This window comes from Aspergillus versicolor (assembly GCF_001890125.1).
Source record: "Aspergillus versicolor CBS 583.65 unplaced genomic scaffold ASPVEscaffold_6, whole genome shotgun sequence".
Lineage (NCBI taxonomy): Eukaryota > Fungi > Ascomycota > Eurotiomycetes > Eurotiales > Aspergillaceae > Aspergillus > Aspergillus versicolor.
In genome coordinates this window covers 502,835-526,378 of record NW_024467529.1, presented here as the reverse complement: position 1 = coordinate 526,378, position 23,544 = coordinate 502,835, and the positions used below count along the sequence as shown (strand labels likewise).

Sequence of the window (23,544 nt, the reverse complement as noted above, 5' to 3'; positions counted from 1 at the left end):
ACATAATGCATTTCAACAAAAACCATCATTGCCCGAAGAGAGACTCTAGCTAGATCTGTACAGTCTGCTTGGCTCACAAGTAGACACGCAAAAAGAAGAGAGAGGAGGTCGGAGAGACACAGTTAAACTGTACGGAGCGGGAGCAATGCTGGTTGAGTGAGGTATGGAGAGGATACAGGTACGGGAGAGAGTTATAAGGAAAAAGGATATTTTTCACACGCCCATTTGTTTTTCAGACACAGATTTTGTTTCCAGAAACAGCTGGTTGATACTTTACTGGTTCTGCTGCTGCTTCCACCTGGGAACCCACTTTCCACCACTGCCAGCGGGCTTGGGTTCTTCGGCCTTATCGGACGAAGACTTTGAGGGTTCTGTGCGAGAGGGAGGTTGGGAGGAACGCTGGGGAGGAACGTAACGACCGGACGAGGGAGGGGGCGCGTCGGAGCCACCACGAAGGTGAGGCGGCACGTAGCCGGATCGTCTGGGGGCCTCGGGCTCCTTGGGTGCCTCATCGGGGACACCAGAAGCCTCCTTGGCAGCTTGACGCTCTCTCCAGCTAGGACCGCCACCAGTGCGAGGAGCAAGATTAAGACGAGGCGCGGTACGTTCGGTGGGTTCTGCGCGGGTAGGAGGCTCTGGAGCGCCAGACTTCTTCGCCAAAAGGCGAGCCTCTGCTTCCTCCTCACGCTGTCTTTGCCGGGCGGCAATTTCATCCATTTTCCTATGATTTGAGTCAGCAATATATACTTGAAATAGGTTCTTTGGGGTGTGGGGTACGCACGCTCTCTCTTCTTCACGCTTGGCCTTTTCTTCAGCCAAGACACGGCGGCGCTCGGCCTCCCTGGCGGCTGTCTCCTCCTCCTCGCGTCTAGCACGCTCTTCTTCCTCCTTCTGGGCGCGTTCGGCGTTCTCGCGCTCGATCTTCTCGCGGCGCCTGCGCTCCTGGACATCCTTGACACGCTGCTTCTTCTTAGCCTCGAACTCTCTCTCAGCTGCCTTGCGGCGCTTCTCAAACTCTTCGTGGCGCTTCTCTGAGACTTCCTTGCGGAAGTTGCTGAACTGGGGTACCAGGCGGCTGAGGCGGTGCTTCAGAGCGACGGCTTCCTTGTGTCTAGCCTCGGACTCAGCCAGAGTCTCAGCCTTCTGGTGCTCATAGGACTCCATGTCGCGCTTCTTCTGGGCCTCATAGTCTTCAGAGACATGCTTCAACTCCTCACGGCGGAAGGCACGCTCCAGATGGTCGATACGCTTGCCAGTGGTGCGAACGCGGTCGTTAAGTTCGTTCTTCTCCTTCTCGAGCTGTGCAAGCTTCATGGCACGAAGACGGTTAGCATCGAGATCTTCAAGATCGATTTCGCTAATGTCGATGCCCTTAACGCCGGTCTTCAGCTCTTCGAGCTGCTTCTTGAGTTCTTGCTGGCGGATACGGTCTTGCTCATCCTTGATACGCTTCAGCTCACGCTCGCGCTGTTCCTCAGCAAGACGCTGCTTCTCAGCTTCCTGGAGCTGCTGTGTGCGGAGGCGCTTGCGGGTTTCCTCTTCTCTTTGCTTGCGCTGCAGGGCATCGGTGGCGGCCTCCTTCTTCTTTTCAATGACAACACGGCGCTCCAGAGTGTCTTCATGCTCCTTGGCAGCACCAGCCGCAGCACGTGCAAGAGCAGTCTGCTTGGCCTGGAGACGAGACTCGTTGTAAGTGGGGTCAACATACACACATGAGATGTGTAGGGTCTTGGCCAAACGGGTGAGCTGCAGACGAGCAATTTCGGCAGGGGTGTTTTGCAGACGCTGCACGGAGCCGAGTTCACTTTCCGCAGATCCGGCCGCGCTTCCAGAGTGCAAAGCCTTGGCCGAGGAGAAAACGTCAGTATCGAAGGTAAGAACACCAGAGATGTGGTCCACGCGGATAGCAAGGTCACCCTTCTTGCAGCCGTTCATGATGAACTTCTCGATCATGGATGGAGTGATCTGGAAAGGATCAGGGAACTGAGCCAATTCGTAGACGAACTTGAGCGAAACGGACTCATAGACCTGAGACAGCTGCTGGAAGAGGCGAGTGAGAATGACCTGCTGCAAAGGTCCAACGTATTTCTCCATCTCGGGATCCGCACCAATCTGCTTAAGGATGGGGGTAACCTTCTTGCAGATAGACAGGGGGTGGAAGTCAACTTCAAGAATGTTGTAGAGGTCACGGATCTCAGGGCGAGCACGCTTGAGCATGCCCTTGTTCAAGGCATCCCTGAAGAGAACACCACGGGTGGGACCCTGTGCCATGCCAAGTAAGTTGGTGAGGCGAGTGTTCTTGTTCTTGCGGACCTCGTCCACATCAATTAGCGCACCTCGAGAGCGAGATGTGCTGATAACTGGGATGGAGAGGGCAGAAAGAAGAACGAATGAAGCGGCCTTGGTCATGTCGCCCTCCGAAACTGAAGGGTGGTCCTTCTTGGAGCCCTGGTTGGCGGAGAGGGTGACCGCAGATTGACGGAGGAGGTTGTAGTAACGGCTCCAAGCAGCAGCGTGGAAAAGGTAGTTCTCGCTAACAAGGAAGATCCGAGCAAGCTTCTCGTAGTAGTTGGCCATCATAACGTTCTTTGCGGGACGCTTGCTGAGGCTGAGAAGGGTGTGGATATCCTCGATGCTGCGGAAAGCCTCCTGCCAGAGTTCCAAGTCAACGGCGACGTTCAACTGCTGGAAACGGGTGTCCAGGTGGCGTTGCAGGGTATCGGGGTCGCTGAGGTTGATGGCGTGCATCTGGGCAGAATACTTGGCGGCATTCTGAACATGGTTGCGAAGAAGCTCGCAGAGTCTGCGGAACTCTGTCTTGCGCGTATACTTAAAGCAGAACTGGAAAGCTTGCAGAGCGGTGGTCTGGTACATAACTTCCAAGCGAGCGTTGTTCTTCAGGATCTCCAGAACAGTTCGGTACGTCTCCCACAAAAACTTGAGCCATGGGGTAACAACAGCTCGGTCAGTGCGGTCACGGGATTGTTCGCCAGAAACGGTAGCAAGAAGGATAGTCTCGGGGGTTTCGATGGCTTCCAAATCTTCGACATTGGAAGAGGGTGCCGCTGACTCGAGGGAGGACTGAATCTCATCGGCCTTGGTTTGGGCTTCCGTCACCTTCTTCTCCGCAAGCTCGATGAACTTCTTAAGAACAACCTGCACCACAAATACCATTAGAATCCCGCACATCCACATCCGCTAAAATAATTCGTGGCTATCTACGTACCTCGATAGTTCCCACGTTTGTGTTCTGGGCGATGTTCTTGTACTGATACAGGCCATCCTTGGCAGCTTTGCCTTTCCGGAGGTCGACACAAAGTTCAACGAAAAGAAGCATAACCGGTTCGAGAGAAGCAATCGGGCTGCTCCGCGTCCGCTTGGAGGTAACATGTTCGTGGAGGACGGTCAGGGCGGCCGGAGCCTGGCCCACAGCGATAAGTTCCTGAGCCCTCTATAGGCAAAATCCGCGTTAGAACCGATATGGACAATAAAAACCCTTGCTTCATCCCAAAATCCACAAAGGCAACCTACTTTCAGGACATTCTCAGGCTTGATATGCGGTGGAGGCGGCATGGTGGGCGATGTAATAAGCGATGGCTAGGTATTATCTCGATAGGGCACGGACGGCACACAAGCCTTGTTTATGGGTGAACCTCGACGAGGGATAGGCGCAAATCGAGTCGAAGATGCGCAGCGGAGGGCGGGCAGCGAGAGTCGACAGCCGAAAATCCCTATTTGAATGATGCTGCCACGCGACGGTCGGCGAGGACAGGTGGGAGGGGAGGCGTCGGTGGTTGTGCGAGAGCCAGAAAAAAACCAACCCACGCAAAGTTGCTTCCCTTCCCTGTTTGGGTTAAGCGATCACATCACGTGAGGGAGACTATAAAGACTCGCAACGCTCAGACACTCTTATCATGTATTTATGATCCTGAGGCTCCAAAGTTTTCTTGATACGGCCGTAGAAATAATTTATTAAGGGGTCTATCTGTGCTTCGTTGGTGATCAGGCCAGATTCCAATCCGTGCATCAGAACTTTCAAGGGGCTGTAAGTATACAACCGACTATCCCGAGACCCGGCCAACCAACTCTTTCTGCTCTCAATTCCACTACGGAACACAGTATTTATGTATCACCTAAGCGATCTATCAGCTGTATATAAATGCATCCCGCATCGCCGGATGACAGATTGTGATGTCTCGAGTGGACTCTTGCCTCAAATGCCACAGAGGTGCTCTTCAAGATCACGTGAGATGACTGAAACGCCGGTCACGGTATGGTAAAACTCGTAAGTTTGGCTCGGGGAATCACTCACTCCACACAGCCATAGCTTCTCCAGCAGTGTTTTGGCAAGTCGAGAGGTCATGGTTCAACGGGTAAGTCTCCGTGGGTGAGGCCATCATATTATAGTAAGCAATAGAGATACTTAGCATACTGATGAAGTGCCGATCGTCGACCGTTGAACATCCCCTTCCTTCGGTCGGTTGGATAGAAGATTCAGGGGGACTCAAAGTTAAGCCGGTGGAGGCTAGCACACTCTATTAAATTACGTGAAACGCGAATACAATGTTACACACAGTGAAGAGGGAGACAGTGTGCCCCTCTGCGGCCCGTGTGGTAAAATAGCCCCCGTCGTCCGGTAATAATACGGGTGCTCTCTCATAATCATCACCATCACCCTCCACTGTCCACCCTGGTTCATCCCGTTCAGTCCGAGTGCCAGTCTTGGGTCGTCTCTCTCGCTCTTTCTGTCGCTCTCTTCGTCTTCGTCCAAATCGACCTTCCATTTCTTCTTTTCGCTTTCTAGTCGCTTTCTTTATCTTTCTTCTCTTCACCTCTGAATAATCCCAATTCAACCTCCGTTCGCTCCCTGACACTAATCCTCTCACTCTCCTTTCCCCCCAGCCTCGCGTCCGACCTCCGTCTCGACAACCCCCCTACGCCTTTCACCCCGGCAGCGCAAAACCAATTGGCGAACCGTGACGACCTCAGCTCTTCAGTCGCCTTTCGCCCCTGACCCGTGCTGTCGCATACCGGGATTTTAAGACGAGTTCATTTCGCGCCCTCACGACGGCCATCTAGCACAAAAAATGCCTACCTACGAGCTTCGATCTGGAGGGGACGTGAAGAACAAGAAGCAGAGTGTGGCCGATCTGAAGTACCGACGGCTGACAGAGCTCAATGCCCGTCTAAAGGAGGACCTCGATCGCCCCCGAGTTAAGGTGTCAGAAGCTGCCATGTCGTAAGTTCCAACAGCTCGCTCACCACTGGTCGTCGTCGCAGTCGCTCATCGCATTACTTTTTGCTAGGCTTATCAACTACTGCAACAACACTCGTGACTTTATGGTACCATCGGTATGGGGACAAGTATGTTACTGGCACTCACAGCGAGCAATTATCCCCTTTTTTATTTTCTTGCTAACCCTTGCCTCAGGTTGACAAGCGTGAAGACCCGTACGCTCCTCAACAGCAGGGAGGTTGCTGTACGATCATGTAATGGCCTCATGACTCAAACTACGGTCCTAAGCAGACCTATCGCGCGTTGATGGACATTGATATCCCCCGCCGCTACGAACTTAAACCTTTCTATTTCTCTAATTCCTTGTCTTCGATCTCGCACACTACGAATGCAGGTCGCCTACTCACGCCTTGTATCACACGAAACTATGGCAATCGAATTGACATTTTCATGGCCCTAGAGCCAACCGGAGCGCGCGCGCTGGACTTGCACGCCCTTCGGAAATGTTGACGAGCCGAGACTATGTCGCCTTGCCTAACCAACTGGATTACTATCGATGATTATTGTCTCGCAAGATAGCCTTGATCGTGTTATTCTCTTTTTTCCTTCTTCGCTTCTTTGGTCAAAGCCTTTTTTTTTTCTTTCCTTTTTTTTTAACCACTATTACCCAGTTTATCTGTGTTTCCTTTTCCTTTTCGCTATTTCCTTTGTCGAGGTGTGAATGGGGGTTCTACGGATTCCAAAACGAAACGTATAGCAAGCCTGCAGGATGGTGTCGTTTCAGCGTCTTGATCTCGATTTTGTTGCAACCCGATTTTTGTAAATTAGATTCACCGGGTCTTGAATAGCTGCTACTACCTATCTACTGAAACTAAGAATCATCTAATGCAGGAGCGCAACCGTAATACACCGTGTACACAGACACGACGTAAGTACCGTACACTATTTCGATCAATAAGCGCAGGTATGTAGTACGGCTCACCTTAAGGAACCTAAAGCATGTCCGTCGAGATACCCCTCAGCCTCAAACCTCCGCGCTTTGAGGCTCAAACACCACCCACCCAGCTACATCTGGGCCATTTTTTGCATCACTTGACACAGAAACCGCAACCTTGTCCTTCTTGTAGATGGTTGGCCACTATCAACAGTTCCCGCTCTACTTCCAAGCGCCGACCTATTACTGCTCTATATATCTGCATACACCGTCTCACGGCATTGTCGACATGTTTCTAAGCAATATTATAAACGTGGATCATGACCGCATGCTCGAGCGGATAAGAAAGTAATATCCTTTCTACTGCATTCTCACTATACCATCTGCTCTCCCAGTCCGGATAGCACAGCGCTTTCGTATATTCCCAAAATTCTGGGAAGAAGCCCGCCATTTCCCAATCAATAATACCAGTAACCTTGCCTTCCTTAACTAACAGGTTCCTCGGCGTCAAATCCGCATGTGTCATAACAATCTGATGGCGCGGGAGTGCGCGCAAAAACCCGGCTGTCTGGCGAACCCACGGGCCCCCCAGTGCATTTTCCATCGCGCGAACAACACCCTCGAGGAACTCATTCTCATTGGCATAAGGCCCGAACATTCCCAGTTCGCTCGTGAATATTGGATCTTCGCATGCTGTTCTGTCGATAGATCCGATAAAGTCTCCTTTGATACCGCGTAACTCCTCCATGTGTCCACGGAGCTGGGATATGACTCCCTCCTGCTCATCGTCGGCCATATCGTCCCATACGTCCCGGAGCACGTCGCCCTCAATGTATTCCATGACAATTACCCCGCGATCAATCGATTCGTCAATATAGGCATCATACACTTCCGGGACGGGGATGGAAGTCTTCGCGCGGATGAATCGCAGTGTTTCTGCCTCTGCTAGGCGCGGGGGCTCGATTAGTTTAACGACTGTTTTCGGGTCGACTTTGTAAACGTGGATCATTTCGTGCGCCCCAAAGCGATCCTCCTCTTTCAGCACCCATTGTTTAGTTTTGAAATTTATGGCTGTTTTGGCGAACATTGCTTGCTCCTGTTGTTGATGAGTGGAGCCTGGCAGCTGAGGGCCCGTCCCGCACTTTGCATTCGGAGGTGATGACATGCTGAGTGGTGGCGGGGCTGATTTCCCGCCTAACTATACAGATTCTTTACCTCCAACAACGCCAATCACTCTCACCAACTTCATTTTTCCCTAATATCTTGAACCAAGTGTATTCCTCGTTACCTATTCGTCATAGAATATGACCGGACCAACCGCCCCCATCGAAACAAAACCGCCAGCATCCACCCAGCCTGCAGCACCTGAATCTCACGCTCACTCTTACTCCCACCCCCGAATCACAGTCCAGTACTGCACGCAATGCAAATGGATGCTTCGGGCTGCCTATGTACGTCGCCCCATTCCATTCCATTCCCCGCGCCCGGACTCTTGGTGTCCTTGCAAAGCCATTCCAATCCAACCTTATTCCTGAAGGACATTGATTACATCCCCGCGTGACTTGTGCTTTTTCGCCCCTGCATTACAAAGTTACCTACCTACACCTAACAAACCACCACGTACAATACGTTACTGCAAGTGCAAAGTACCAGTTAGTAGTTAACCCAGGCTAACATAACACCTATACAAAAGTTCGCCCAAGAACTCCTCTCTACATTTAACACAGACATCGGCGAGATCGCGCTGGTTCCGCGCACGGGGGGTGTTTTTACTGTTACTATTTTCCCTACTACTACTACCGCAGAAGATGGTGATGGGACAATCCTCTGGGATCGGAAGAGGGATGGGGGATTCCCTGGTATGGTTCAATCTTTTTTCTTTCCCCTGGAAAGAAGGGTGGGTAATGCTAATATTCAATTCATGGATAGAGGTGAAGGAGTTGAAATCACGCGTGCGGAATGTAATTGACCCGACGAGGAATCTGGGGCATACGGACCGGGCGTTGAAGAAAGGTGTGGAAGCTGCTGAGGCTGCGACTGCATCTACATCTACGTCTACATCTGCGCCCGGACCAGGGCCCGGGCCTGCAGCATCTGGAAAGGATGCGGAGTGTGAAGACTGCAAGTAGAGTGCATTCACAAGATAGGTAGCATAGCTAGGTACAGGTACAGGTACATATACTGTATGCAGATACATCCATAATATCCATAGCATAAGCGATGGAAAGACAGGAGAGAACTTCCAGTATCATCATTTGCATCGTGTGATATCAAATAAAAAGGATAAAAAAAAGAAAAAGATGATAAGATTGACATGATAGATGTGATCAATCGACATCCAACGTTTTGAAGAACAAGAAGATAAAGCACACATCCCGGAGACTTAATCTGATATCTGAGATCAGAGCCACTGGATGTATTCAGCCTAACTAAGTAGGTGAATTGTGACCAGATAATAATATGATATTACCGAACGCCAAACCACGCGCCTCGACTCTAAATGGACCCCTATCCCAAAACCGAACCTCCGTGAAGTTAAAAAATGGTGAAGAAAACGAGGTAGAAGAAGTGAACTGAACTGAAGATGAAGACCGCCCATCCAACCACGTTGCCCGATCTGCGCCGGTATCCATCGCACATTTTGCATGCGAATAAAGGTGTACAGGATAGGGAGCCACTGCATAATCAAAGAATATGTCAAGAGGGGCCGCATATTGCCGAGGGTCTTCTGCCCCATACAAGCATGCGCTTTTGCCCAAAATCGTATAAGCAAAAAATATCCATAGCCTCAACGGCTCGAGCTCATATAATGGCTTGTTTTGTCTATCAACGATATCGTGAAATCATACAGTCCGTCGTATATGCAAGTCGATTGTGAATCACCGTCCAAGGGTGCCAACGTGTCCGAGTCAATAAGGAGAAAGATCGGTAAAAGAATAAGCTGTTTAAGGTGCGCGAATATAGAATATGATGGATGTCTGTACTGTTATCGCGACTCGCCAGTCACTTCTTGATGATTCGAGTGATGATTCTTGCGTTTCCAGAACGCTAACCGGAGACGGCTCTTGCGCTTGGGCAATTTTCGCTGCTGCTGTTCTTGGCCAGCTAGCTCGTCCCATTGCGGACTTTGCCCTGTGCTGCTTCCTGTGTTGACGGACTGTGTAGAGCTGCCGGTTGTGTTCCCCATCGACGCTTGGTTCTTGTCTGAATCATCGTGGAAAAGCTGGGCACTGCCAGAGTGGAGCGTGTTTTCTGACTCCCGGTCTTCTGTTCCATGCTTCGGCGAGCTAGCACGAGGGCTGCGGTTGTCCCAGTCTGCATAGTCGCTTCTCGGGATGTTATCACGCGAGTAGGTCCTTTCATCGCTATCCGCAGAAATGACACTCGTGGCGTTCGTGGAGGGAGAAATAGGTGTCATGGCGTTACTGTGCGTGCTGATGCTCTGTGTTCGAGTGCAGCTATTCCGCTGAGAATTCGAAGGCGCCGATGTACACCCAGAGGAGACGGTGTTGGCATGATGGCGATAATATGTACCAGTCCTTGATCCATTCGCTTTTTCTCCAGCGCTTTCTACCGAGCTATCATAGGTAACAGCACTGCCCGGTTCTTGTTGGCCAATGTCGCTGCTTGTTTGCGTTTTCGTAGGCATGGGCTCAGCAACAGAAGATGGACGTATATTGGGCACAGCACATGACGATTTCCGGGACGGCTCGTCGTCAATGGGGAATGAATCTCCCGTAATCTCCATCGTCGACGGCCCCGGCGTATCTGGAGAAACAACCGGGCTGATCTGGTTCTCATTGTAGTCACTGCCTACCGATGTACGCGCCGATCTTGCAGGACCGAAATAGTCTTCCTCTTCCTGTCGCTGCTGATATGGCTCCTTTGCTGGAAACGTTTTGGCGGAGTTATTGCGGGCATCCGTATCTGCTTTTGCCGGCACGGCTACCGATGTCGGAGGTGTCGCTTGCGCTTCTGTTGCTTGCCCTTCTCGAGCGGGGCTATGTGACCGAGGAGAAACGTGTCCATCAGGACCGGCATCCACCATCAATAGCGGTTTCTTCTTCTCTAAATCTGCAAGGTAGTGCCACCGGGTGTGGTTGTTCCGGATGTGGTTAACGGTAAACCGCAGTCCACCAAGGATGTCCGAGACGCCTTCAAAGAGCGGAAGCGCGAAAATTGACATGAAACCCATTTGACCTGTCGCAAGCTTGTACACGTTGCCGAGCTCAGGCGGACCGCCGAAAAGGGCCGTCTCCATCCCAACCTCCTTTTCCATCTCACCCTGGTTGGCAAACTCTTCTTGCAGAATCTTGGTCCACCTCTCGGCAACTTCCCAGGGCCGCGCCACGTTACTGATATCAGCACACTTGATCAGCAATCCACAGACAAGTGTTTTGTACATGTCGATATCCTGAGGCTTCCAGCCATCCACTGTCCGGTTGTTTTCCGAGTATTTCTCTTGCAGAGATCCCAGCCGCTCCATGAATTTCTGATGCACGCCCATATCTGTGGCTAAAATGGAGCTGATGAGCAGCTTCCGCAGCTGCTTGTCTTTGAATGCAGCGGGCCAGTAGCGGCGGAGTATTTGTGAGAATGCGGCACAGTGAAACGCTTCCAACACCGAATTGTCGTTGTATAGTTGGGCTAAAGGCGCGTTCAACTTGACGAGGAAGAAGTTATTGACGCCAGGGTGACCGACATCGTGCCCGATTGCCGATATCAATAATGTAAGCGAATCAAACGGCTTGATCATCGACGCAATTGGACAGTCAGTATCGGCCTGGGCACCAATCGAGCCATAGCTAGGTAGCGCGCCGATGTTAAGCAAGAAGCAGAAAACGGACTGTAAGACATCGATTGCATGCCGGAAATTGTGGTAAAGGACAAATGAGTTGTAGGATGCGCGACAAGCCAGTAAAAATGTTCGTAGTTCGCCGGGCGTTAGCTTCCACTCTTCCAGTTCGGGTATCGTAAACGCATGTTGAAGCATCGCATACGCCGCGAAAACAAGCTCGTCATCGGAAAACTCATGGGCAGTAAAGCCCCATTGACCCAACCGTTGTTTTACATATTCCTCACGCTCCTCGGTGACATTAAATTCCCTATCGCGAGTTATTAGCACGCGTACTGGGAAGGCCGTGTGTTCCCATAACTTACCCGTCATGAAGTTCCTCGACAACATCCTCCGGGTTGCAGATGCCTTTCATCAGCTTGGATACCCTTTAGTGAGTTAGCATTGCCTATTAGTAACCGAATACGAAACACAAACTTACATCGCTTCTCTGAGGTAAGAATATGGTTGTTCATCATGTACGCCCACCCACGAGTGTTTCCTCAACTTCCTCCGCGAGAGGAAGCGAGAGTGTTCTCTAAGAGCCGTTTTCCTAGTCCGAAAGGCATGTATGACCAAGCTTTGGATTCTGACCTTATCGATCGGCCCCGACAAAACATCCACGGCACCTGCATCTAGACATCTCGAGATATGCTGAGGGTGGGGAATATGCGTCGATTGTTGTTGTTGCAGTCCGATTGATGCAGAGGTAGGCTCTGTAGGTGGTGGGCGTAGGATGGCGACGGGAATGACGAGGTTTGGGCCGTCATGGGACTGAATATCGTTTGAAAGCCCCGAGAGTAGTTTTAGGTCGGATGTACCGCCGTCGTTTTGCGCCGAGAATGTGAACCCGCGGGCAAGCGGTGCAGGAGATGGGGGTTCTTGCCAAGATCCACGACTCGTGCTGCGGTGCGTTAAAAACGGGGCATCCTCGGAGTGAAGGTCGATGTCGAAGAACGCGAATACCGGCGTACAATTATTCGCAGCATCATCGCTTATTTCTGCGAGTTTCGAAACGAGCGACGCGCCAGCTTGACAAAGGTACACTGTTTTCGAGAATCAGTCAGCAGCGAATCAAACTCGGGGGCGAAAATACGAGGCATACTTCGTCGACAGACATCCAGGAGAACTTCGATATCCGACCGAAGCGACTCAGGTTCATCGGATGATATCAGCGACCCGGCAGGGGCGCCTTGATGCACCCATCGCTCTGACTGGATACGAGGATCGATATAGATTGCAGAGCAGTCGATGTGATCCATCATGTCAATCGGATCTGGGACACCCATGGCTCGGTGCCTCGAAATCCGACGCCAATCCACTCGACAACAGTATCTATACGAAAGACAAAGAGGAAACGCTCGCTACCCGGTTTAGACTCGCCCTCATAGGTCGAGACTCCCAGGTAGTGCGGGTTTGTTGTGGCGAAGGCAATCCGAGACAGAACGAGCGGCGGGCGATAGTATCCGTAAGAATAGGCGATATCGATAATCTGGGAAGTGAAGGTGGAATAGGAGAGAGCGGTTCAAAAGGAAGGACAGTCGAAGAACGTAAAGCGACTAATTTTATCTGTTCAGGATTGTTGTATTGCGTCAGTGATTCGTCTTCCTAGGGTTTTTTTGGCTTCGAAAGTAGGTATTCAGGCGGCGCAAGTAAGAAGCAGGGGCAGGCTGCAGTGGACGAGCTGCAGCGTTAAAAAAACATTGGCGACGAGCTGCAGTCAATAAAAAGCGCAGTAACCGCACAATGTGTTTGTTCGCTGCAGTCGTCCACCAGAATTAGAACTGAGGGGGGGGGGGGAGCGCAAGCGCAAAAGTCCCTGACTGGGACGGAGCAGCAGAGCAGTTCTTTGTACCGCCCGTCGAGGGTCCGGACGGGAACGCAGGCGCGAGGCACGGCTGGCAGGGTAGAGTAATTTCCCACTCACACTGAAGATCTGAGGGTCGAGTCGAGTGATGACAGGTCGAGGAGAGAATAAGCGGCGAAGGAAATACAGGAGTAAGAACCAATTGCTAGCGTTACTGCTGTGAGAATCTCCCACGGGGCGAAATGCGCCCGATCAGTCTGCCACCCAGGGAACCTCGAGTCGCAAGACAACCAACACCCAACGCGGGAAGAGGCAAGCACGACAGAAATACAGCGTCTAACGACAAAAGCGTATCCTAGGGCGTCATGGCGGGCCAGCGACTGGGCCAGGCGGAGATAAAAGAAGAAGAAAAAAAAGGCCACGAGATCAAAGGGTGAGTGAAAAGAGAGAGTGAGGAGGGAAGAGGGTGGAGAGAGTGAAGATCGATCGGGAGAAAAGTCCACGAAGTCGCACGGGTGGATGACAGGATGATCGGGGTGGGAGGACGTGGAGATGGGACTGAGTAAGAGACTTGGACAGAACAGGTATTATAATTAGAAGCAAGGAGTACTCCAGAAAGGGAGGGAGGAGAGGCAGAAGGAGTGAGGAAGAGGAGAAAAGACGGGAAGGAGAGCGAAGGGGGGACGACGATGCTAAGAGCAACTAATGGGAGAGTTACAAGGGTCTGGATAGAGCAGCAGCAGCAAGAGGGCAAGTTGTGACCACGCAGAAGCAGGATCAGAGAAGATCAGATGGAGATGATAATCAAGTCCGCGACACTTTTCCAGAAACCAGAGCGGCTTCTGCTGCGCTTCATCAGCTTCTGCCAGCCTTCCAGAAGGTCGCCCGGTCTTACTGTGACGGCATGAGACGCGATTACAATCTCACGATGCCGCATTTGGTGCGCATTCCGTACAGATTCGGTAACCCAGCTGTACGAGGCGGTACGGCAGGAATCCACCAGCGCGGGCTGAAATAGTTAGCGTTCTTAAATTACTTCTTCTAGGCGGATTCTGGAAGCCTCCGTGTCTGCGCCCGGCAGGATTCGGTGATGTAACGGCTCACATCTTAGTTATACAGAGGGCTTCTGCATTAAATTACGACTATCGAGCATCCTTCCTGGCAGTATAAGCCGCCCTACAGAGTATAGTCAAGACAGTAATGACAGAAGTGGCAAGCGATGATGTTATTGTGAGCAGATCATTTTAACCTTACTCCCACAGTTCAGAAAAAAAAAAAAAAAAAAAAAAAAACGAAGGCTAGACGAAGAACTAAGATGTGATTTGGCTCATGTTAGGTCAGCATCAACGTTCGTGGTATTGCAAACAAGCCCCATCGTCAAACGAGGCTGGCCAAATGTCGACAGACAGCCACTGGGCGCTCTTCTCCCATTACACGAATCAGAATATGAAAATTGGTAGAAAAAAAAAAAAAAAAAAAAAAAAAGTTGTGGCGACCTCGGCCTCGACTCGGACGGACCTCGCCACTTTTTCCTCATTCGTCATCAGTCCAGCTCTCCTCTTGTTACAAGCACTACTGCACGCGAGTCGCAAGAACACCCGACCTCAGTTCCACTCCCATGTCTAACTGTTCCAGAGAGAGCCTAGACACGCAGAATAATCGGGTTTTCCGAGCACAGACCCCAGCGTAAGAAGAACCAATTCTCAAACAATTAGCCCAGCCAGCCCAGGACCGTCTTGGCGATCCCTCGGTCGTCGCTTGGTTTTTGCGCCAGCCTGTGTGACTGAGGACTGTCACAGCTTTCTCCAATAATCCCACTGCCACTGCGCACTGCCGTTCTGCGGGCGCGGACTGACAGATGCCGGCAGTGAGTGCTTGGCTTCGAGACAAGGTTTCAAATCGTGGAGTACTCATCAAAATGTTTATTTTTCTAGCTACGATTGTATAGGTTGCTTACGTGCTGAGAACCATCGTATAAGAAACCTCCGCCGCTGCTGGCCGGAGTGGCTATCACCAATAACATTTGTTTTAACTCCAATGTCAAATGCATCTCCCGTGTCTTGAAATCAAGGCCGATAAAATAGAAATGGCAGGAAGAAAAAAGTAAAATAAAAAAAAAGACGTAGATCGCATCGAAAACCCAACTCATGCCCGGATAATAATTCTAATTTCATGCTGAACAATATCCCAAGTCCCGCTTTTTCCCCATGCCAGACAAAGAAAGAAATTGGAAACTAGAGAAAGAAAAACAAATAGGGGGGAAATACAGTAACGGAAAAGATATCATACACGTCCTTTGATGTTATCCTGAAGGATCGATAGTGCGAGGAGCCGCTTCTCGGCCCTATGATAGGAGGTTCTTCAATGACGGGCTAGCACTCGCTCCAGAGCCGCCACTTGTCCCATTCGTGGTGGTGTGCCGCCCACTATTCACTGCCATTGGGCCTCCAGCGACCGTATTATCCTCAGGCTTGTTTGGTGGTGTTCGTCCCCGGGGGTCCATGTGTGCTTGGGAAACAGGGGGTGACCGCGACGGCGCGTTAATAACACGTTCAACTGAATACAGCCGGGACGGCGGACCACCGTTCAAAGCGCTCAATGAATGCTGCGGGGAGTGTCGCACCATCGTGGCCGGTATATCTGGTGGTGACGCGGACGGCGCAGAGTGCGCATATTGCAAAGCCCCCTGCACTACTGGTGGGTGCGGCGAGGATAGACCAACCGGTCCATACGGACTCTGATGGGCTGGGTATGGCTGAGGAGCAGGGGGGTGTGCCGCGCTAGTATAATGGGGCGCAGGAGGATGGGGCGCAGGAGGCGCAGGAGGCGCAGGGGGCTGATACCCGTTCAGATGGCGCATTGGCGGTGGTGGAGGAGGACCACTCCGATATGCAACGTTTGGTAAGCCGTTGCGCAGCTTGTTATCCCCATACTCCCCCGCGCGTTCGTATCCGGGGTACCGTTCGGGGCTACCGCTAACGGCCGGACCAACAGGTCGGGGAAGGGCCCCTTGACTTGGGTGGCTATGAGATGAACCATACGAATGGTTATGGTATTCCACTAGTCGGGGTGTGGGCAGAACTGGCCGTTGAGCTGAGTAAGGTGACGGTCGTGGTTCCGGAGAGGGTGGTTGCGGTTGGGATTTCATCTTCTTGAGATGGCACTTGTGACACTCATAGAGCACTTGTGAGCCATCCAGGTTTGCTTGTCCCATTTTCGTGTCTGGAGAACCGTAGCCCCCATTGATCGCCGGTAGAGATGCCTGGGAGAGTGGATAGTGATATGGTGGGCTCGCTGAGGGCGCGATTCCGTTCAACGGAGGTGTCGTGTGACTGAGAGCGGGAGTCTGGCGAATGTTGTCAAGCGCCCACCATTTGGGACTGTAGACCGTTAAACAAGTAGCGCATTTCCGGACTACATCCCCGCCACCAATTGGTTGCGAAAGACGGGGCTCAGAATCGATCTGCATCTCATCGGGGTTTACTTCGGGCACGGTTGGCTTTTCTTTCGTCATCACAGGTAGAGTCGCGGTACCATTAACGTTAGAAGCTCGTCGGTTTGTGGAAGAAGTTGTGTTCTGGTGCGCGACGCCATTCGCCTGCTGAAGATAGGCTGCCCTTCGAACCGTTCCAGTTATGCTCAGATCAGCCTGTTTATACGTACGAGCAAACATCTGAAGTGCATTGAGGCCATTTTCGGCTGGCTCACTGCACTCATGAACGGTCGATGAAACTGTGTGTTGAGGACACCAAATCGCTGCAGTCGCTGCCCCAACTTCGTCCCCAAGCCGAACGCTCGATGTACTGTCCTTCCTGGAGCTTTTGATCGGCGCAACGTCGAACCCGGTCTTGTACCCGGCTTGAAACGCACAGCCAACGTGAAAGTGGGCGTTACAACCGCTAAAGTGACACGGGACACATGCGCCCTTGTTAGACTTGCAGATCTTGCAAGTCTCACGGAATCGATCGGCGGAAATCAGCCCGAAGCCTTCAGCAGCTTCTAGTTCTTCTGCACTGCTGAACTTGATTTCAGGCGTCCAAACTGCGCAGGTAACGTGGATCCAGTTATTACCGGCAGTCCGCTTAAGAGGTTCCCGGGGGCCGACTGGCTTGCCAACGGCTTCCTGCCTCTCACGGTAAAGCTTAATTGCGTCTGTAACCAAACCGCGCTCAAGTTTTTCTTTCTCGCGATCTCTGTCGGTCTTCTTCTTGTGAGTTGACCTTGGCGCTTCCATCAACTCGTGCTCAGTCCAGGTCACCGGGCACAGAACGCATTCGTAAGAGGTGGATATGAGCGGATTTCGGTCGTTCGAGCAAGTATCGCACAGCCATTTGACTGTGTTCTGCAAGGGGCTGATTCCGTAGCAGTTTCGGTGAACTGTTAGACGGCAATCCCTGCAGGACACGTACTGATCCCCAGTAGGTTCGATCTTGGCGCAGATCGCGCAAGGAAGTGTTTTGGCCACAGGAGGTTCCGGCTCAATCGGAGCAGGTTCGGAAGACTTCTCGTTCGCAGACCTCTTCTTCGAGACAGGCTCCACCGAGGTAGCCGTTGAGGTTGCCGTGCTGTCCTTGTCATTCCGATTTCGCTTCTTGGTCTCCAACTGAGAGTTTCCACCCACAGGGACACCAAGCGAGGCCGCAGTGGCAGCGGTCGAGTTATTGATATTAGTAGGCCCTGTCTCAGAGGAAACAAGCAGCTGAGTCAATAGTTCTTCATCCACACGGCGGCGCCACGATTTGTTGCCACTTTGACCGATTTTCTTTGCAACTTCGTCCACGCTCTCCCATTGGATTCCGTACTTTCTCCAAAGCAGAGCACAGCGCAAGCAAAGGGCAACATTAAGCTGCGGTCCCTTGTCCCGCTGTCTCGCTCCTGGCTCACTAGGAACTGTTGTGCCAGGAGGGACACCAGGTGCGCGTCGCCACTGCCGTGAGCTCCGGGATGAACAGAATTTGCATTGAAAGCCACGCTTCTTCTCTGCCGCTTTCTCACTATCGAAGGCCGAGTCATCGTGGTCGTCCGCGACATCGTCCACTAGCTTCGAAGCGCTGTTTCGCTTGGCTTCTTTCTTATTTTTCCTGCCACCATAGTTACCCCATATTTGGCGGCCTCGGGGTGTTTTCTTCCACATGTAGTAATACCGCACGATTTGATAATGGGGAACGGTTCCGACATGCCTGCTCACATGGCGCAACTCAGAACCGTACTTTGTGACTCCTTGTTCGAAGGACTTGACCTCTTCGGGGCGTAGATGGGGTTCTTTGAGGTCCTTGTGTTTATTTACCCCCTTGAGTTTTGCAAGCGCCGCCTCAACGTTGAAGCTCTGCGCATACAGAAGCTCCAACGCTTTGTCAAGAAAATTAGTCGAATACTTCTCGACGCCTAAATCGGGCGCCAATTGTTTCGCTCGTTCCATGTATTCGTCGATGAATTTCTCTCGGTCTGCGGGGCTGATTTCCGATCCAGGTCCATCATCCTCTCCTCTGGTCGGCATTTCCTCTGCAGTGGGCATCTTAAAAAGCAGCTCGGCGGTGCGGGCCTGCTTTCCGGCTACTGGGACTGGTTCATCTTCACCTCGGCGGATGAAACCAGGCGGCTCATCCATAACCCAGTTGGGTCGGCTGGCCCGTTCTTTCTTAGCAGCTTCAATAGCAGCAATAGTGTCTTTTGTAAGCCTGTTGTCTCTGCGACCGCCTCCAGAGTTCCTCATATACTTTTTCTTGATCTCAACGGGCTTCACGTATTCGATCGGACGTCCGGGCCATGAGTTTACCACTGCCTGATGTCGGGGCCCTAATCGCGAACTAGCTCGAGGGTAAATGCGGTCATCGTAGTCTAGCGCATCTTCCACTCGACAATGGATTCCCAAATAGCGATATGGCCACAGGCTGGCCTGGGCGATTTGCTCTTCCGTGGCCGGCCGAATCCCATCATCCTCGGTCGGAGCCGGAGTGCTGACTGATGTGCCATTGGGAACCCCGTTCAGATGATCTTCCTCCTCTTCTTCGATCATTTCTTCATCGGCGTCCTGCGCCTCTGATGCTGGTACATCGCCAAGCATTGGAGTATGCCGGGCCTCAAGTTTCCGGTCTTGCGCTCGAGTACAGGCGGCACAAGACCATCCAAATCCCCGCGCCGGTTTTTTCAATAATACTGGTCGGACACAGGACATGTGATAGGTATTATGACAGACAGCACAATCCACAGATTCAGAGCTAAGTAAAACAAGTCAGCAAGCCGCATCGTAACAGGTTGGACGCCTCAGGTGTCAGTCATACTTAGCAGCGTATAAACTACATCGTTTACAGGTTTTGACCGCGCTCGTCAACTCTTTCCGCTTCCCGACTTCGACAAGGACATATCTCCATCGTTCATCTAGGACCTTCTTGACGTTGCCGGGCACATTGATGACTTTGCTTGTTGGAATAACTTCGTAGTAACGGTGGATATAGCGGTCAAACATCTTGTCGTACCAGAAACAATCCCGGGTCTTCCTATACTCTTCGAAATCTTCGATTTCCGATGAATGCTGAATCTGACACTTCCCACGTAATGAATTAAGCGGGCATGTGTCGGAGTGCATCGACGCGAAAACTAGCCTCGTATCCGCGGCGTTTCGCTGAATGTCACGTGGTCTGTAATACCAATTGACTCGTAACGCCTCAATCGGGCCAGATGGCGAATTTTTGTTTGGGAGAAATTCCATGATACGCGCCAAGTAATAAGGCTCGCCTGGAGGTTCACAGATAAGATAGACATGTTCTAAATCGACTCGTCAGTACACCAATTCGAAGAATCTGCGATTCACATGAAGTGCAAAAAAAATAATAATAAAAATAAAAATAAATAAAATAAAATCCCGGAATCGAAAAAACGCAGAAGAAGAGAGAAAGAAGACGGGGAAAATTTAACTAACCGTTGGCTGAAAATGTCGTGCCATCGTCGGCCGTGATTTTACCATTCTTCAAGTAAGCGCCCCCGTCATCAAAGGTGACCATGTTCGAGTCACTCTGGCCCGGGACGATCCCTGGGGCGGCGGTGAATACCTTTTTGGAAACATTTTCGTTTGTTGAGGTCGGGGTGGAGCTTGCAGGCTGCTTGCGCTTGCGTGAAGAATTGGATGATGAACTGACCTCATCTGGTTTGGCGAGGAACGAGGATGTGCCGGGGATACCGTCTCTGGCAGCGGTGGAGTTGGATCCGTTCGCCGCCGTTAGACTTTTCCGAGAGCTTGACTTTTCACCATCAGTTCGCGTGCCGTTGGTTAGATTACTGGGAGCACCGCCGCGTTTAGAAGTTTTCGAGGCCGAGTTGTTAACCTCGAGGTCGACATCAATGTCACGATCCTCGGCGTAGTTTGGTCGGGAAGCGGCATTTCGACGACTCGACCGCGTCCCATAGCCAGAGGGGGCTGGGGTGGCGGACGCGCTGGGCGGTTCCGTAGCCGTAGCATCAGGGTCAGAAGGAGATGCACTGGCCGTCATCGGCCGCGATAGTGATTCATTAGCATCGGCAGGATCTTGGGGTGCGGACGAATCCACAGAGCCCCTCCGCGAAGACTGGCCAGGGGTAGGCATGCGGCGGCTGTCGGCGGCGGATGGTGATGGTGTATTGTTAGAGGGAGAGTCGGGCCTCACGAGTTGTTGCTGGGACGTCTGGGGCGGTGACTTATCCAAGGACATGGCCAGCCTGGAGACGCGACAATTAGAGGGAATGCGGTGTTTGGGTGCTGCAATGCAACTCCAGTGCTGCGAGTGGGTGGTTCACAAGACTGTGGGAACACCAAGAGATGCAGAAATTCAGCAACGGGCCGCGACGGGGAGACGATCCCTCATGAGATGGAAGTTCACGGGTGGTGGGTGGAACAGGAGGTATTGGACGGCATCGGCCGAGTATCAAGGGGTAGAGAAAGAGGAAGAAAACGAAAATGAAAATGAAAATGGGAAAAGGAAAAAGGAACGAAGGTAGAATAAAGGTCACCGCGCAGGGTCTACCCAAGGCAGGAAGAGTTGGGGCTTGGGGGAGAAGAAAGAACAGAAGAGAGCAGGCTTTCCAACTTGGCCGGGACCGATTTGCTTCTTCTGATTTTGGGTCCCTGTGTGTTGCAGCAAGGGTGTTGGAAGGATGGTGGTTATTGGAAACCCACCAACAGATGACGGGATATCAAGATTGACAACCTTAACCTTCCAACAACCACCGAGTCGGGAACGGCGTAACGCTCCTTTGAGGGTGGCAAAGTTGTGGAGCACGGGGGTGGAAGCTTGGGCGGAGGCGAGTAGGGAAGTGAGAAGGAGAAGGGGAGTGGGAATGGGGAGGGAAGAGAGAAAGAGAAGAGAGGGAGGAAGGGAGGCGATGGAGCGAAAGCAGAAGAGAAGAGAGTAAAAGAGAAGAAGGTCTAGGTCTGGCGAGTGAAATGAAGGTAAGTAGGGAAATGGGCTAGCGGCGGTGGAAGCCAAACAAGAGGAACGCCGCCAGACTGCCGGGGCTCGTGGGGTGAGGGCAAATCGCAGCCAGAAGAAACCGATAAGAATGTGAGGAACGCGGAGGGCCAGCAGCGGCTGTGATCGTCGGACGCAGCCTGGATCAAGAGATCAAGAGCGTGTCGAGGAAATGATGGCGAGGGTGGCTCCAATGAACTACTAGTAAATGCGCTCTATCAACCGTCGATCCAGCCAAACGAACGGACTCGGAATTGGGCTAGGATAGTTGGGAGATGGGAGGGAAGGAAGAATGAAGAGCGAGGCGATGAGACGCGGATGGATGCCACTGATGCCTCAGTTCAGCGCCGGGCGGATGAGGAAAAGAAAGGAAAGAATCGAGAGTAGCAGGAGAGAAGGCCAGAAAAGAAGACTTCAGTAGACAGACAGAACCGTCCAGGATCCCGACCAGTCCACGTCCCTCGCCCCTAGTCCCGATATGTTAATATGACGGATCCCCCATCCACCAGGAACCAAAGGGCAGAAAAAAAGCACGATGCCTGCTCTCCTTTCTCTGTTCTCTCGCACAGCCTGCTTTTTGGGTTAAAGCGTCCCAGCAGTCCGGCAAGGCCGCCCGCCGTTACCCTAGTATCTAGTATTCTGGTCCATATAACCCACTACGAAAGTACGGCCAAGTAGGGCAGTCTCAGCTCTCTGGCCCAACAGCGATGCTCGACTATTTGACAATTATCCAGAGCACAGGTGGGAGGCAGCGCGTCCCCTTGCTCGTCTAAAAGGCTTGGGGGTGATCTACGTGTGGTGACCAGGTTGGGCGGAAGTAGCAATAGTAGTAATAAAAAACCACCCTTGAAATGGAGGGCTTGCGGTTGGTGCTGCGAGGGAGGTGGGCCGAGCCACCCGATGTGAAGAATGGTGATGGTGATGATATCGGGGAATTAAGAACCAAGTTTGCCTAATAGCCTGTGCATCAAACGGGGGCCGGCCGAGGGCCAGCACAGAGGCGAAAAATAAAAAATAAAAAACTATTATATAACAACGAAAATCATCCACGACTGTACCAATGTCGGATCCGGGTCAAGCACGGTGGGAGGGACAATTGAGCAGTGGGAAGATGAAACCAAATTAGCGGGAAACCATGCTGTCTGGAATGGGCAGGAATGTTGGAGGGCCGTGTTCTTGGGACAACGGAAAGTGAATGAATGCCAAGTCGAGATGCGCTGCTGCTCTGCTGCGTCCTGACTCGCCAACTCGCTGGCCGGGGCGACATGCCAGATATGGCGATCAACGCCTGGTTGGTTGGTTCCGATCGCTGAACGACGGGATGATGCCTTGACTCAGTCTCGCGATTTGATATCGGCACTAATTATGCTAGTAGCTGGCTTATGGCGGCCTCGTCGTCAGGTGCATGGGATGCAATATAGAACAGCGCTTTACGGGGATTGGGAAGGGAAGGGAAGAGTGCAAAAAACGAACTTGTGAACTTATTGGTGTGTCATCATAATTACGAGGTGACGGCCCCGAAAGGAGGCCGAAAAGATATTCACTCACGAAACCGAGGAGGGGGGCTTTGCAGGTGGTCTCGTACGACTACAGTATAAAACTGGGCGACGGGAGGTTCCAAGGTTTCAGGCCTCGTCGTCAGCGGACATCGTCTCGATGCAGCCTGGAGGCATTTTGGTGTACTTTTGCTGACCTCATCTCACCGTAAACTAGCCTCGTTAAAAGGCTAATAATCTTGACGACGTTTTCATCGCCTGGCTCCGGCCGTGACAGGCATTTGGCGGCGAGCTGAGGAGATATATAACGGTGAAGAGCACCGGGACTAGACGCCGAGCAGGCTGGACCGCCTCATGGCGGGTGGTAATTGATTCATACGTTAAGTAAAGTTAGTTATTGGCATCTCACGAGCGTCCACAGATACGGCACGCTTGCTTTCCACTCAGTGATTGATGGTTTTTTTGACTCCTGTGGCTGACGAGTTGTAGAGGGGCTGAGGGCCCATTCCCCGCGAAACTGGTCCGTCTTGGCTCTCCTGCACAGTTCAAGCTTCAATAAAGAAATTATCTACGTACCTGAGAAGAGTAATCAGCAGTAAATGTTGTTAATTGAGATTTGAAAACATATTTCCAGGACTGCAGCAATTCTGTTTTTCCGGTCGCTCTGCATTCGCTTTGACACAATTATCATTCTTCCCGTTGAGACTGGCAGCGACGGAGTAATGTGGTTCCATCAGAGTCGGACCCCTTTATTCGACCCAATAATCTGCCTTGAGGAGTTTGAAGAACAACCCGA

At 51.9% G+C, this 23,544-nt stretch overlaps 6 protein-coding genes across 6 annotated transcripts; 2 read left to right on the top strand and 4 right to left on the bottom strand.

Annotated features, from left to right (window-relative positions):
• Window positions 1-273: 273 nt before the first annotated feature.
• tif32 (putative eukaryotic translation initiation factor 3 subunit EifCa) lies at window positions 274-3,573 on the bottom strand (the record flags this gene model as incomplete). The annotated part of the gene is made up of 3 exons (XM_040810264.1): window positions 274-3,156; window positions 3,227-3,451; window positions 3,532-3,573. The coding sequence occupies 3 exons, from the start codon at window positions 3,571-3,573 to the stop codon at window positions 274-276; spliced, it is 3,150 nt and encodes a 1,049-aa protein (XP_040668963.1).
• A 1,514-nt stretch (window positions 3,574-5,087) lies between these two features.
• ASPVEDRAFT_133623 (guanine nucleotide-binding protein subunit gamma) lies at window positions 5,088-5,494 on the top strand (the record flags this gene model as incomplete). Its single annotated transcript, XM_040807052.1, has 3 exons — window positions 5,088-5,239; window positions 5,307-5,364; window positions 5,432-5,494. The coding sequence occupies 3 exons, from the start codon at window positions 5,088-5,090 to the stop codon at window positions 5,492-5,494; spliced, it is 273 nt and encodes a 90-aa protein (XP_040668962.1).
• A 971-nt stretch (window positions 5,495-6,465) lies between these two features.
• ASPVEDRAFT_134045 (aminoglycoside phosphotransferase family protein) lies at window positions 6,466-7,179 on the bottom strand (the record flags this gene model as incomplete). Its single annotated transcript, XM_040807087.1, has 1 exon — window positions 6,466-7,179. The coding sequence occupies one exon, from the start codon at window positions 7,177-7,179 to the stop codon at window positions 6,466-6,468; it is 714 nt and encodes a 237-aa protein (XP_040668961.1).
• Window positions 7,180-7,474: 295 nt separating this feature from the next.
• Window positions 7,475-8,299, top strand: ASPVEDRAFT_63004 (SelT/SelW/SelH family protein; the record flags this gene model as incomplete). The annotated part of the gene is made up of 3 exons (XM_040815650.1): window positions 7,475-7,621; window positions 7,864-8,029; window positions 8,100-8,299. The coding sequence occupies 3 exons, from the start codon at window positions 7,475-7,477 to the stop codon at window positions 8,297-8,299; spliced, it is 513 nt and encodes a 170-aa protein (XP_040668960.1).
• An 857-nt stretch (window positions 8,300-9,156) lies between these two features.
• pdeB (3',5'-cyclic-nucleotide phosphodiesterase PDE2) lies at window positions 9,157-12,266 on the bottom strand (the record flags this gene model as incomplete). Its single annotated transcript, XM_040814820.1, has 4 exons — window positions 9,157-11,275; window positions 11,331-11,393; window positions 11,447-12,050; window positions 12,110-12,266. 4 exons carry the CDS (start codon window positions 12,264-12,266, stop codon window positions 9,157-9,159), a joined length of 2,943 nt encoding a protein of 980 aa, XP_040668959.1.
• Window positions 12,267-15,155: 2,889 nt separating this feature from the next.
• Window positions 15,156-20,496, bottom strand: ASPVEDRAFT_29720 (DNA-binding E3 ubiquitin-protein ligase SNT2; the record flags this gene model as incomplete). Its single annotated transcript, XM_040810263.1, has 3 exons — window positions 15,156-19,029; window positions 19,093-19,576; window positions 19,731-20,496. The coding sequence occupies 3 exons, from the start codon at window positions 20,494-20,496 to the stop codon at window positions 15,156-15,158; spliced, it is 5,124 nt and encodes a 1,707-aa protein (XP_040668958.1).
• Between the last annotated feature and the right edge of the window lie 3,048 nt (window positions 20,497-23,544).